This window comes from Molothrus aeneus, chromosome 3 (genome assembly GCF_037042795.1).
Source record: "Molothrus aeneus isolate 106 chromosome 3, BPBGC_Maene_1.0, whole genome shotgun sequence".
Lineage (NCBI taxonomy): Eukaryota > Metazoa > Chordata > Aves > Passeriformes > Icteridae > Molothrus > Molothrus aeneus.
The window spans coordinates 5,318,263-5,332,844 of record NC_089648.1 but is presented as its reverse complement, the minus strand read 5'-3'; the positions used below and the strand labels follow the sequence as shown (position 1 = coordinate 5,332,844).

The window sequence follows — 14,582 nt, the reverse complement described above, 5'->3', positions numbered from 1 at the left end:
ACAAAATTCCGGGAGGAGAAGCACTGGAAGGAATACAATAGGAAGCTTCAATCAGGGAACATTTTGTAAGGAACAGATAAAGGACAATCTTCAGCTGATACCACAGGTGTGGTGCCACTACAAAGTTGCAAGGGAAATTTATTCAAGTCACAGATTTTTTTGAGAGGAATGACAACAGAAAACGGCTTAACAACAGCCAAGTGAGGATAAGAATAATGAGAGACACAATATCGGGTTAATTTATTCTACAGCAAATTAGCCAGGTACCAAGGTTCCCCTCTGCTCCCCAAATCGGCAGCGTTGACTCAGCAAGCACTGCTGAGATTTTGTTATTTTTGTTAATGACTCCCAGGCTGCTGTTCCCTGTCCTCGGCCCTGTGGCTGCCCTGCTAACAGAGCTGATGTGCAGCAACGGGACACGGTGGAGCAAAACCCGCCTCGTGCTAATCCCGTTTAATTCCCGGCCGTTTAAGTCCATTTTGGTGCCATCAAATGGGCACAAATTAACAGTATTTGCTTATGCCAGGCAGAGCAAGGGGACGGCGGCTCTTTTGCCTCGTGTTGCTCTCAGGAATTACGTGGAGCCATTTCCCACCGAGTGAAATGTCCCCTCAGAGTGCTCAGAGCAGCCATACTCTGAATCGCTCCTGTTGTTGCCCAACACAGGATGAGTCAAAATTGTCTGAAGTCAGGATGTTCTCTAATGTAAGATCTTTGTATATTTTCATGCAGAGACCTAATTAGTGCATCCCTTCCTCAAGAACACCCTGGAACCACCAAGCTTTAAGGATGTAGTAAATCCAGATGTTGGTGCCTATGTATGCATTCCTAACTTGGCAAAACACCCAAATTCCATGTATCCTATAGCTGAACTGTGTTTGTTGTAACACCAAAACTCACACCTACAGGTCAAAAAGAGGTGCAGACCCTTACCCTGAGCAGGTGGAAGAGTTGGCTGGGGTTGCGTAACTCACGCGGAAATTACTGACGGATCGTAAAAGAGGGGCTGTGCTGGGGAAGTTGCCAGCTCTGGATTTCTAAGTAACAGTGGTTGTGCTGGATTTAGGGAATATATTGAGCATGCAGCTCACGCAGCATTGAAATAAATAATCAATGTCTCTCTTAATTATTGACTTGTTGGGCAACACTGCCGTGTGTGTGCAGCCTAAAGCACCCCACTGGCACCGTGATTTTTTAAGATTTTCTAAGCCTTCTGATGTTTACATTTTAATAACAAACTTTCTCACACACTTTCTGAAAATAACTCATTGTTTTGCATTCTTTTATGGAGGAAGAAAATTTTGATGAACTGTTGGTTTGTCATTGGAAAGGTGGCACTTTCACCCTCCAATCCACTGTCACTTTTGAAAATCTATAAACGTTGGAGTCAAAAAATAAACTTCCCTTTTTTCACCTTGAGAACAGCAGTGTGTGCATGTCGCGTTATGTGTCCTATAGTGACACCCCACAGCAGCACCCCATGCTTGTTTAACAAGGTGCTAAGGGAGGGTGATTCTCCTGTTAAACTGCACGTTTATGGGCCATTTTTGAAGAGAAGTTGTCACACTGTGTCTTGGCTGAGCATGAGGGCAGCACTGGGGCTGTCTCAGGAGTCAGGCTTCGCTTTTCCTCCTGGACATCACTTTTGTGCCCTCTGGCTTTGTTTTCCCCTCTGAGCGTCCCTTTCTTCCCCCAGGAGCTGCCCAGACACGTTTTACGGGGCGCTGTCCCCTGACGTTCCCGGCCTCCCCTCAGGCCACCATTGCGCCGCCCTCAGCCCGCACCCAAGATGGCGGGGGCCGCGCCGCGCGCACGCGCGCCCCCGCCCCGCCTCCCTCCCTCCGTTCCCGGCGTGCCCCGCGCCGCCCCCCGACCCCGGAAGTGCCGCCGGCGCCGCGGGTCCCGCTCGGCGCTGCCCGTCCCGCTCCCGCCATGGGAGTCCCGGCCTTCTTCCGCTGGCTCAGCCGCAAGTACCCCTCCATCATCGTCAACTGCGTCGAGGAGAAGGTGAGCCGGCCGCCCGGCACGGCATGGGCCCGCTGGTGGTCGCGGCGGGGCTCTGCGGGGCGGGCGCGGGGGGTCGGGGCCGGTGGGGCCGCACCAGTGCAGCCCCTGGTGCTGAGCCCCTATGGGCTGCTGGGGCATTTCCAAGGCGGCTCGGTGGACTGGGGCTTTGTTTGGGTTTGGTTCGGGTGTTGTTTAGGATTGGGGGAGCTTTGGGGGTTTTTTGGGAGTTTTGGAGTTTTTCCCGGATTTTAATCCCGGTGGAAGCGGCCGCTCTACGGGGGGAGTTGTCCCCGCGCCTCGGTCAGTGCCGGGGGTGCGTGTGAGCTCCTGGAGGGAATGGGCACGTGGAGGAAGTGGGAATGGGCGCCGGAGCAGGGAGTCGAGCTTCTCTTCCTATTTCCCCTGCTCCGGCCGCTTCGCTGGAATTCCTTCCTTCCCTGGAATTCCAGCCCTTCCCGACGCCCTCGGCTCTGCGCTCGTGCGACCCGGAAGACCCGGAAAAGTAGGATTTGAGACGCTGGTGAAATTTGAGTAGGGAGCAGTGGGAGCGCTTTTTGCTGCTTCTTGAATGATTTTCACAGTCTCTGCTTTTCCACAAGTTTTTTAGGTTTTTTTTGTTGGTTTTTTGGGTTTTTTTTTTGTTTTGTTTTGTTTTGTTTTGTTTTGGGTTGGAATTAGAAGCCTCAGCTTCGGGACCTGCTGGAAACACGAGTGCAGCTGCCTGTCCAAGGCTTACACCAAGCCTCTGCTTGTGCTCTAACCTAGAGCAGCCTCAGGGGGTTTTGTCTCATTGCTGGTGATTTCTAGTTCGGGATAAACTCCTGAACTAGAACTCTAGTTCAGGATAATCTTCTGGCCAAACAGGGAGCTGATTATTCCAAAGACATCCTCTAAAATCTGGCTTTCAGTGGCAGCAGGAGGAGGTTTCAGTGAAGGCTCAGATACAGGGTTCCACAGGTGCCTTTCCAGGCAGCATTGCAGCTGAAATTATGTTTGTTTACGTGGGGTTTTTTGGGCTGGTTCCTTCAGGCACATCCCTGCAGGCACGAGGATGTTGTGCCATCCTATGGGACACAGTGGGAGGGGACAGGGAGGATGGAGAGGTCTCCCTTCAGTGGCACCGTGGTGGATTTACTGTGCCCTGGGCATGGCAAGTTCTCCTCTTCAGGGTTAATTCAAGCCTTTTTGAGGAGGCAGACTCTGGAGTTCTTGCTTCCCAAGCTGCTTTTCCCATGATGATTTGTGTTCTGTTTTGTTAGATTGTACTGGCTGCAGTCTGTCTGCTGGTTTGGAAAGTTCAGGGCATGTGCTGGGGCTTCTGCCTCTCTACTCCTCCTCCGAAGGTGTGCTCACCTTGGGGAAGCACCCAGAAGGGGATAAAGTGTGGGAGCACGGTGGAGGAGATCAGGGAAAAGAGGGTGAAGTGGTGGAATTCTGTGTTGAGGCTGCAGGTGTGCCCTGCCTGCAGCAGGATGTTCAGCTCTGTGCTTTCCCAGGCCGTTTTTGTGTTTCAGGTTCAGGCAGTGGAGCACAGGTTTGGTTAAAATTAGTGAGTTGCTGTTGAGGTTTTATTGCAGCTGTGATTTCCGGCCCTCTCAGCAAGATGGGAAGTTTATTTTACCTGTCGCTGCGAGATTAATGAATTTTTAATTGGGGATAATTAAGATCTAAGAATCTGCCTGGGAATTTTTATGGAAAAAATGGGGGAGTTGTTTAAGGGCTTTACAGTTTCCCTTAATGCTGAGCTCCAGCAGCGCTGGCTCTTCTGGTCTCTGCACCAAACTCCTGGATGTGACCTCTCCTGAGGATCTGGAAACCCTCAGTTTAGGGGCTGTCCTAGATAACCCTTTATGATCTGTCCTTGAAAAGCAGACACAACTTAAACAGCAATTACATCTGTAACAGTTTGGAGCAGTTGTCTCTAAGAGCAGGTTTGCCTTTTTCAGCACATTTGTTAACGTTAGATTAATCTCTATGCAATCAAAGCTGCTCTCACATTTAGGCAAAACAAAGGTTTGCATAGCCCCGATTTTAATGATTGTGTGTCTCTTTTTTCAGTCTTCAATAACTGAGCTTGTACCAGCCAAAGTTATTTATTTTAATAAGTGGAAAGACACAACAAATTCCTTGAGTTGTATTTGCCATAAGTGAAGTGGCAGCTCTTGCTGTCCTCATGCACGTTGGAGCCTTGTTCCAACTCAAGAGCACGTTGCAATTACAGGCAGGACAGCACGTGGGTAAATCATATTCATTAACATTTTTTATATTCAAATCTGGTCATAAATCTGAGAGTGGACTAGGACAGCAGGGAGAAGCTGTAGTTTGTCTTCCTGTCGATGAATTTAAGCTTCTCTCACGTTGTAATCAGCTCCGTGTGTGTTTTAGGATTGCTGTAAATCTCTCTAATCAGAAATTTTGTATCTCCCGGTAGCTTGTCTCTTTGAAATATTGAAAAGTTGATCCTTGTTCTCTTACCTTGCTAGATTAATCAGATTTAAGAAAAAGAAATAATCTTCTTCTTAAGCTGAGCGGGAAGAATGAGAGGAAGATCTTGAAGATAATAAAAAAACCAGGAGAGAATATTCTTAATCAAATGGATAGGAATTAATAAAGCTACAGCTAAAGTATCATGTTTGAAGATCTGTTTTCAATGGTTTCAAAAGAGGCTGGAGATGAGAAGTGAACAGTTTAGTTCTATCACAAGAGATATCGCTGCCACACACTTCAGCCTTCCTTGCACACAGCTGCTGCATGAGAACCCCAGTGGGCTTGTGAAGGGGGGCTCCTTTTCTGCCTCACAGAGCTGGGATTCCTTCTGAATCCATTTAGCTCTGGAGAGAGGGTGGCTGGGGATCAAGGAGAATCCAGGGGGGTAGCCCAGAGGAAGGTACAATGTTTGCGCTGACACTTAGTTTCTGCTAACGACACCTTCATTTTGTGTATGTGCATCTGGAGAGCTCAGTGAAGGAGGCAAACAGCAGTGCTTGGGGGCAGCATCTCTCAGGATAACTGTGTCAAATGTAAATAGAACATCAAGTCTTGAGAAATGAATGACATGAAACTTGGGTTTCGTTTTGGGGGTAAGATGTCAGCCAGTCCTGCTGCTGCTTTAAGCAGGAAAATTGTCCAAAGTTGACAGCGTAATCTGGAAGTTTTGGGGTTTTTTCTCTCTGAATCTCTATCAGAGATGTGGGGAACTCACTCAGTGAGTAGCAGTCTGCAGACAGAAGTTTGGGAAGGGCTTGATGTTGGCTCAGGAGCAGCTGCTGAGCTCCATGTGATGGGAGACCCAGGGGTATCCCGGTTTTCCCCATCCCAGGCACTCCTGTAGCTTTCACCTCAGAACATGCCATTCATTTTATTTCTTTTTAAACTTGGCTTTATGCCCAGCTGTTCAAGAGCACACTTTGTTCCACCTTTGGATGTGTTATAACCCATTCCAGCCAGAATTCCTCTGAAAATCATCAGGCTTTTCCTTGCCCAGGTCCTGTCTCTTCCATGCTCTTGAGGTTTAATCTGTGTGTGTTATGCCTGTGGCTGGTGGAAGGGAGAATCAGTGTTGCTGATTTCCTTTTGACCAAACTAACCACAAAACCAAACCACAAGTCCAAGGACAACAAAGGCCCAAACAAAACAAACCTGAAATTATGGTGAGGAAACAAAAGTGACTGTGGTTGTTGAGGATGTTGAAGAATCCACTGCTGGAGCAGTCCTGGCACACAGGTGGCTCTAGATGGTTTAGGATGAAGAAATAATGTGAGATATGGGAACTTCTTGTCAGGAGGAAAAAACAGCTCTTCCATAACCCACCGTTGTGTTTTCTGGTTAAAAGCAGCTGTAAAAAGAAGTGCTGTTTAATAGTGAAAAGTGCAGATGCAGGTAGTGTGGGTACTTATTACTGGCACTTGATTTTAGTAGTAATAATTACTTATTACTTAGTGTGGGTACTCATTTTCTTCTGCTGCTGTTAAAACCAAAAGAGACTTTGATGAGCCTGTGCATTAATAGCTGAAATCCTTGTCCCCACTGCATCCCCAGGCCAAAGAGTGCAATGGTGTCAAGGTCCCCATTGACACAAGCAAGCCCAACCCCAACGAGGTGGAGTTCGACAACCTCTACCTGGACATGAACGGCATCATTCACCCCTGCACACACCCAGAGGACAAGTAAGGCTCTTTGTTTGGCCCTTTGCAGGTGGCATCTCTCTCTCACAGCATTTCAAGTATTAAACTGAATGCTCTGTGTTTTAGGCCAGCGCCCAAAAATGAAGATGAGATGATGGTGGCCATTTTTGAGTACATCGACAGGATTTTCAACATTGTGAGACCAAGGAGACTCCTTTACATGGCCATAGATGGAGTGGTGAGTATTGACACATTGGGTTTCCAGCTGGAAAATCCTCACCTCCCCTCAATACACAGAATCATGGAATGATTTGTGCTGGAAGGGACTTTAAAGATCTCCTGCTTCCCCATGGGCAGGGACATCTTCACCAGCACAGGTTGCTCCATCTAACCTGGCCATCAGTAGGTCTGATGAGAAGTCAACTCTTTGTAATAACTTGTGACTTAAAGCAGCTTTCAGGAGCTGAGAGACACAGATTGTCTAGATGAAAAAAATGACCCAAGCTCTCCTGTACTTCTTTTAGGCGCCACGTGCCAAAATGAATCAACAGCGGTCCAGGAGATTCAGAGCCTCAAAGGAGGGCATGGAAGCTGCCGAGGAGAAGCAAAAAATCCGACAAGAAATTCTGGCCAAAGGTAGGGCAGTGGCCTTATCAGAGGTTTTTCTATGAGAATCACCTTGTTTGATCACCTCAGTAAGGTTTAGAGAAGGACTGTGTGTACATTGCTGGGAGAAGGGGAGAGCAAGCCTGGAGAAGGCTGTATCTGTGTTTTCCAAAGTTAAGAACTGAGACAAAACAAAATGTCATCTTTTCTTCTTCAGTCTCCTGCCTGAAATGAGTTTGTGTTGAGTGCTCTTAATTCCTTTTGAAAATAAATTGAACAGAAGAGCAGGGATAAATGCAGTGAGAAACAACCAAAACCCTTCTGGAAGGAAGTACACGTTTGTAGGACTTGATGAAAGGAGGATTGAGGCTTAAAAGCAGGGATCAGATGGAAATACTCCTCTACAGGGATAATAAGCTGCCAGCAAGGAGAGTTACTTGACTCCCCTTTAGTTAGTGGAAACTCAATTCAGTGAGGAAACAAAAGTCAGAGCAACTTTGAGGGTGGTGGTGACACAGCTGGCGTGAGAGGGGAGTGTGTTGCTGCTGGCTGGGCTTTGAAATCACCTTGCTGAAGTAACAATGTTTGTAAATGTGGCAGCACCTTGTAGGATGGAGATAATGCAATGGTAAGAGTTGGTTTGGTTTTGTGGGAATTTTATTAAACAACCTGGTTTCAATGAGTTCATTATTCCCAGGAGAGCTGTCTGGATTTTGCCATGCAAAAATGTTGGCAATGGTCCACCTGGATGTAACTCTGCTCTCTGTTGCTCCAGGTGGCTTTCTGCCTCCAGAGGAGGTGAAGGAGAGGTTTGACAGCAACTGTATCACCCCGGTGAGTGGCCTGGCCCTGTACCCAGCAATTGCCAGGGGCTTGAATGTTGGTTTAATTCCTTTCCTTCCAACCCTCTGTAGGGAACTGAGTTTATGGACAATCTTGCTAAATGCCTCCGCTATTACATCGCTGACCGCTTGAACAGCGATCCGGGCTGGAAGAACCTGACGGTGAGTTTCACACTTGAGGGAGATGAAGGAGATGTTCGGGCTGGGCTGAGGTCCAGTTGAAGAGTAGAAATCTAACAGATTTGTCTCTTGGCCTGGCTGTGAGCTGTTATTAACAGCGGGCCAACATGCACATCCCTCTGAGGCTTCAGAGATCCATTCCGTGCTGATAACTCCATCTCCCAGCACCATTTGCTGTGATTTTGTTGAAGGACAAGGAGCAGGTTTGCTGCTGGAAGCCACAATTTCATGTAATGGGGAGACAGGGCTTTAGGAATACTTCTTCTGCTTTTGGGGGAAGTGTCAAGATACATTGTAGTTGTATCTTTTGCACTGTTTCTTTTTTGTAATTGCTCCCTCAGCAGGCTCAATTTCTCTGTTCCTCTAATGGCAGGCCGCGAAAATAAGACCTGCCAGCTTTCTTGCCTTCCTGCGCTTGGAGATTCTCCCCTGGCCTTGCCCAGCCGCTCCACTCCCCCAGTTCTGTCTGTGGCAGCCCTGTGTGTGCTGCACACAAGGAGCAGTGCAGGCAGGAAATGCAGCTGCCTGTGCTATGTGGCCCGAGCTGACTGTTCAAGTGCTCTAATTAGAGGGCAGTTGGCTCTGCTTGATTCCCCCCATCAGACAGTGGTTTTATAAACACTAATTCTCGTCAGGGCGAGGAGGGGGTGAGGAGATCGTGTTTCAGTGCATCAATGAGCTGAAACTGGGAGTTCTCTAGTGCCCATTTCATTGCCCTGATAATTTATTGGGCACATCAAATGTGATGTGATCTTTTCAGTGGAATTTGAAGCAGTGTCAGTTTCAGCCTGGAACTGGTAGAGCAAAGTGAAAGTCTCTTCACTTGCTCCTTGCGTGTAAATAATTTCATCTTAAATCACAATATTTTAGCTCAAACCACAAGTTAGAATTTCAAGTATTCATAAGTCAGATGCTGTGTTCAGTATATATATTACTGTTTTTTTTCCTGTGGCAGTATTAATTGTTGCCATGATTTGAATGCTTTTCAGGTTATTTTGTCAGATGCCAGTGCTCCTGGTGAAGGGGAACATAAAATCATGGATTACATCAGGAGACAAAGAGGTAAATTTCCAATTAATGTGGACATTTTGTTTTAAGTTAAGCTCAGTAATAACTTACTTAGCATGACTTTGACAAAATGTAATTTTCTTTTGTGCAGCTCAACCCAACCACGACCCAAACACTCACCACTGTCTGTGTGGGGCTGATGGTGAGTTCTCTCTTGCTTGTGGTTCCTGGGTAATCACATCAGTATCTTGCTTGAAGCAGAATCCACTTTGCTTCTAAACATTAAAAAAAAAAAAACAACAACAACAAAAAAAAAAAAAACCACAAAAAAAACCAAACTTGATTATGTTTATTCTTAATCACATTTTATTCTTCTCCCTTGCTTGGTAGCTGATCTCATCATGCTTGGCTTAGCTACACACGAACCAAACTTCACCATCATTAGGGAAGAATTCAAACCAAACAAACCCAAGCCGTGTGCTCTCTGTAACCAGATGGGGCATGAGGTTAAGGATTGCCAAGGTCTGCCCAGAGAGAAACAAGGAAAGGTAAGAATTTTGCTATTTCTAGGATTTTTTTAATCTGTAGTGTATAAGGAGATTCTCAAATCGTTCTTGCTACTGGTTTTAGCTGAAGCATGGTGCAAATTGTTGCTGGGAGTACCTAGCTTTCCCCCTGGAAGTAAAAATACAAAGTGTCACGCCAAGCCTGATATCCACACTTGTGGTGTTTTGTTATTTGGGGTTTTTTCCCACTGAATGAGAACAAACAATCAGTAACTGAAGAGATGTGCAAAGCAGCACAATACACGCTTGGCACGAGGGCTCAGGAGCCTGTTTTTGGATCTCTCTCAACTCCTCTTGAGGCAAGCCTTGCAAGTGGGGCTGGAGAAGCTGTGGGATGCCCTTGGATCTGATGTGAGTCCCCTCTGGTTTTTCAGCACGATCAGTTTGCCGACACCCTGCCGGTCTCAGAGCAAGAGTTCATCTTCATCCGCCTGTGTGTCCTGCGAGAGGTGAGGTGCTATAAATTCCAACCAAAAGTATAAATTCCTATAAATTCCATCCAAACCCCTGCAGTGTTCTCTGAGCTCCTTTTGCTTGTGTGTGTGTGTTGCAGTACTTGGAGAGAGAGCTCACCATGGCCAGCTTGCCTTTCACTTTTGATTTTGAAAGGAGTGTTGATGACTGGGTCTTCATGTGCTTCTTTGTGGGGAATGACTTCCTCCCTCACCTGCCATCTCTAGAGATCAGGTAGATGAGAATCTGTGTTCTTTTCCTGCAAGAACAGCTCCTGTGCTTTTCACTGCCAGGAATCTCACCCTGTGCTTTGTGTTTAGGGAGGGAGCAATCGATCGCTTGGTGAACATCTATAAAAACGTGGTGCACAAAACCGGGGTGAGAGTTTTTCCTTTTCCTCTAAAAATATCTGGGTCTTTGCCACAAAATAGGCTTGTTTTTCAACTCTGTTATTCTCTGACTTGCAGGGCTACCTGACTGAAAGTGGGTTTGTGAACCTGCATCGGGTCCAGATGATCATGCTGGCTGTTGGGGAAGTTGAAGACAGCATTTTCAAAAAGAGGAAAGATGACGATGTAATTTTTCTGTTGTTGTTCTGACATTCTTGGAGTTAGGTTTTAATCACTTACTATTAGCCAGATACACTCCTCTAAGAGAATAAGAAAAAGTAAAATACCCGAAATTTGTATTTTCATTGTTATAATATCTGGTGAATTCTTCCAGGCTCAAAAAAGAAACTTGTGCTTCCAGCTGAGTTTCTTTTCCTGAAAATGCCAGTTTGACGTTCAAGTTTTCAGTTGGCCCAGGAATCACAGAATAAGAAATATCTTTCCTTGAGTCTCTTTTCCTATTTCTAAGACTGTAATGTCTCTCTGACATTTTTTTGGGGCAGCTCTGCAGTGCAGGCAAAAAGTCTGTGTGCTTTGACACTGCTGTCACCCCCAAATAAGGCTGCAGCTAAATTTAGTAGATCATTTAAATCCTTACCAAAGTTTTGGAGCTTTGGGTACCGAGCTGGTTTTTTCCCCCATAGATTTTCAGGCTAGGGTAGAAAATTCTATCCCTTTTCTTTTGGATTAAAGACACAAGAATTGACCCATGTCTTATTCAGAACATTCCCTAAAAACCTCATGGTGTGGTCAGTTGAGGATTATAATGAAATCATTTGCCACGGAGTCTGTGTCCTTAACTGACTTTATTTCCCTTTGCTCTTCATTTAGGATAACTTTAAAAGACGACAAAAAGAAAAAAGGAAGAGATTGAAGGTAAGTGAATTCCTTACCCAATGCAGAAACTAGCAAGAATTTAAATGTCTACTTTAGTTTCTGGATGTTGGAACTGCAGGTGTAATCATGGTGTTTTCTGCCTTGTATGTAACTATTTCAAAGTTAAAAAAAATTAAATTAGGTTGATTTTTTTTTTTATTCCATATTCAAAAAATGTGCCTTTTTATATTCATTTCCCCATAATGTTAATCTGAAAATGGTGAGAGAGCATCATCCCAGTGCTGGGGAGATCACACAGCTCTTTCAGCAGCCTTGTCTGTGTTTATCTTGCAGAGGGATCAGCCTTCCTTTATTCCTGGTGGTCAGTTTTCCCCTCAAGCCCTGGGAAATCGATCCAGCCCTCAGGCAATCTGTAACCCTCGACAAGCTGCCTTTGAGATGAGGATGCACGACAGGCAGAACTCGGTGAGTGGATCTGCACAGAGAAAGGAAAGAATTGCAGCCTGTGTTACTCCAGGCATCTTTTTGTGCGCTCTGTCGAGTTTTCTTGAAAAGCCGGCACCTCAAACATTGTTCTTCAAGGAAGTGGGTTTTAATAAGTGATTTTTCTAAGCATGCTTGAATAAAATTGTCGTCTTTATTTCTGCTTGGAATGATGCTTTTCCCTGGGGAAGGGAGAAACTTGGATGAAGTTTTGGGCAAGGTATTAGTGAGGGAAAAACTGGAAAGAAGTGCTCTGTTAGAAGTCCTGTTAGCTTTAAATAACAATTATGATAAATATTTTTTTTTTATTGGTATAAATCTTCATCCAAACAGTGAACAGATTAAAAGTTCTTTTTCATCACAGAGATGTGTGTTCTGTCTCTGAAGTCAAAATACAATGTGCTTTTTCAAGGTTTAATTTCTGCTGCTCTTCTCTTTTAATCTCAAAACTTTTTTGCACGTGAGATACACAAATTAGTTCCTTTATGGAATGGGAGACATTTCCTTTAGGCTCTAATGTTAAAATAGATAAATTTGAGAGGAGTTTAAGAGACCAGCTGTGAAGGAACCTGGAGTATTTCTGGCAGTTCTGAGTTGGAAGCACCTTTTTTTCACTAGTGCCACAAAAGGAAGTTGCAGCAGAAGCTGCAGTGGTGTTCCAAAATCGGACTATATCCAGAATGGCAGTTTTAATCAATTCATACTGTGTTTATTGCACTTGTTTCTTTTTCAAAGCCAGTGACATCTTTTCCTGTGTGCATCAATGCCTGCCTTTTAACAGGGATGTGGTTTTCCCTTTTGCCCCTTGACTATGATGGGTTGTGCAGCCTTTGCCTGGAGTTTTTTTAGAACTGAAGAGAAAGCTTGTGATTATCACAGAGCTGATAATTTTAACTTCATTTTTAAAAGCCTAATAAATCTTCCTCTTCCCCCTCCTCCCCACAACCTTCCCCTGTTTATCTCTAATAATTCTGACCCTAGACAACTTCAGCATCTCCCAACACCAGCCTGACTCCTGACAACAGCCCGTCCCTGGGAGGAGGAATTAAGCGGAAACCTGAGGACAGTGACAGTGAACCTGAGCCAGAGGATAATATCAGGTGAAGCCATTTTTTTGTAGCACTTTGTTAGCAAATTGCTGAGATAGATGCAGCCTAATTAATGCCATTTAGCTCAGTGCAGCGCTGCCTTCGGATGCTTTTGTGATCTTTTTATCCAGCGGTAATTAACGCGGAGGGTGAAGATATCCAGTAAATTCCGGTGAGATGGGTGAGCTCTGGCTGTTCAAGCTAAGTATCCAGATTAGTATGCATGCAGGTTTGCAGCCTCCCAGCCACTGCTCCCTCTGAGACCGAGCTTGGCGAGACATTCCCTGATTATGTGAGCAGAATGCTCCTGTTATGTTCCTGGAATCTGGGAGCTGTTTAACCCACACGTGGGCAGCAGTGTCAGTGCTCTCCACCATCTTTGGGTTGCAGCAGGCCCTGGTTTGTCTCTGAGTTCTTGCATTGTCTCAGGAGGGCTGAGCCTGGGATGGTTGAGACAGGAATTTTCTGGGAATTAACCACCAGTGAGTCTGCACTGGTCAAGGGTTTCAATGAAACTCTTGTTGTTTGTGTTGAGGATGAAGGCCCTTACAGCTGTTCCTGAGAAGTGCAGCCACAGGGGTTTGTTTTCTGTGGAGTCTGCCCATGGCCTAACACTCAGGGTTCTTTCCTTTTGGAGTTCTGGTCACAGTCATCACAATGTATTTGTGACATGTAGCCCATCAGCTCTAGCAATATCACAATTCTTGCTCTCATTCTTATTTTCTTTCCAGTGTGTCTATATCTGAACAGACTGGTTTTTGGGGTTTTTTTTTGTATTTTTTAATCTATCAAGCAGTATTTTTGTATAAAATCATAAATTTTAAGGATAAATTACTCCATCTCATTTCCATCTGAGTGTTAGCAGAACTGCTAGAAGAAGCTTGAGCAGTATGAGTGAACTGTGGTGATTCACGAGCAGCAGTGGTTCTGACAGGGTTGGCATTGCCAAGGAAAAGGATGTGCTACATTCAACCACAGTTTTTTTAAGCTTTTGTAGCTCAGAATGTTTTTTCATGTCCTTTTCTGAGTGGAAATTAATTCTATGCTTGCCACTGTAAATAAAAAGAACTGCATTGATGTCCTAGATACGACCACACTGTTTCTGAAAATAAATTCTGTATTTACAATGACTTTGAAACCAGAACAAATTGTTGCAGTCGGCTACAGATGGGTTTTATCTCACAGAAAGGTTTTTTGAATTTATGCAAGTGTCTGTCTGCCAGGCAGCTCAGAGCCTGCAGATGTTCTTGACTCCCTCCCTCAAGCCTTCAGTGCCAGGAGCTCTGTTCTTGCTTACCTGCTTTTATGGGAGTCTTGAAAGCATCTCTTGGCTTCTCTGCCTGCTCATCAGTGTGAATGGTCTTGGAAGGATTTAGGAAGTGTCCTGAGCAACTGTCTCAAAACAGAAGCAAGGGAAGATCCTCTTTGCAGAGCCAAAGGGATGTGCATCCTGTAAGGAAGCATAAATGGATTGTGGCTCTCTCCTAAAGCTCCATACACAGGACTTAGGGCTCTGGGAGATCTGACCAGTGTCAGCTTGAGGTGACCTCTTAGAGTGGTTTGGAATAAAATTCCGTGTAAGAAAACAAATCATTATTAAGGGATTATGTGGTTTAACCAGTTTGGTTCTTTGCTGACATGATACAGCAGAGCTGAAGGGTGCAGCTGCCCGTGTGTGAAAGAGGACCCAGTGTTTGTTTTCCCTGCCCCATCTGTGGACAGACATGAGGGGGAGCTGTGTGAGGAAGGATGAACTGTGGCCAAGGTGGCTCCTGTGATCCCAACATCCACCTCTGGCCTGAGAGACTGAAAATCCTGTGTGAGAGGGAGCTCATCTGATGTGAGGCAGCAAGCACAGGGTGCTGAGCTGCAGAAGTGCCTCTGATAATCACAGCTTGTCTGAACAGAACAGAAATTGTTATGCATTTGCTTGCCTTTATATTAGAGGTAGCTGGAAAACTCTGTCAATTCTGCCAACAGTCACATTTTATTCTGTTGC

The 14,582-nt window shown here is 45.4% G+C and overlaps 1 protein-coding gene across 1 annotated transcript in view; it reads left to right on the top strand.

Moving 5' to 3' along the window:
• The first annotated feature begins 1,874 nt into the window (after positions 1-1,874).
• The window catches only part of XRN2 (5'-3' exoribonuclease 2), a 32,849-nt gene continuing 20,141 nt past the window's right edge, over positions 1,875-14,582 (top strand). Inside the window, exons 1-16 of the mRNA XM_066546100.1 lie at positions 1,875-2,007; positions 6,046-6,173; positions 6,258-6,369; positions 6,656-6,767; positions 7,513-7,571; positions 7,652-7,741; positions 8,749-8,821; positions 8,919-8,969; positions 9,158-9,315; positions 9,708-9,782; positions 9,887-10,020; positions 10,107-10,164; positions 10,254-10,361; positions 11,007-11,051; positions 11,346-11,477; positions 12,477-12,595. Coding sequence (XP_066402197.1) covers positions 1,933-2,007; positions 6,046-6,173; positions 6,258-6,369; positions 6,656-6,767; positions 7,513-7,571; positions 7,652-7,741; positions 8,749-8,821; positions 8,919-8,969; positions 9,158-9,315; positions 9,708-9,782; positions 9,887-10,020; positions 10,107-10,164; positions 10,254-10,361; positions 11,007-11,051; positions 11,346-11,477; positions 12,477-12,595 — 1,529 coding nt within the window. The 5' untranslated portion in view covers positions 1,875-1,932. The remainder of the gene's footprint in view (positions 2,008-6,045; positions 6,174-6,257; positions 6,370-6,655; positions 6,768-7,512; positions 7,572-7,651; positions 7,742-8,748; positions 8,822-8,918; positions 8,970-9,157; positions 9,316-9,707; positions 9,783-9,886; positions 10,021-10,106; positions 10,165-10,253; positions 10,362-11,006; positions 11,052-11,345; positions 11,478-12,476; positions 12,596-14,582) is intronic.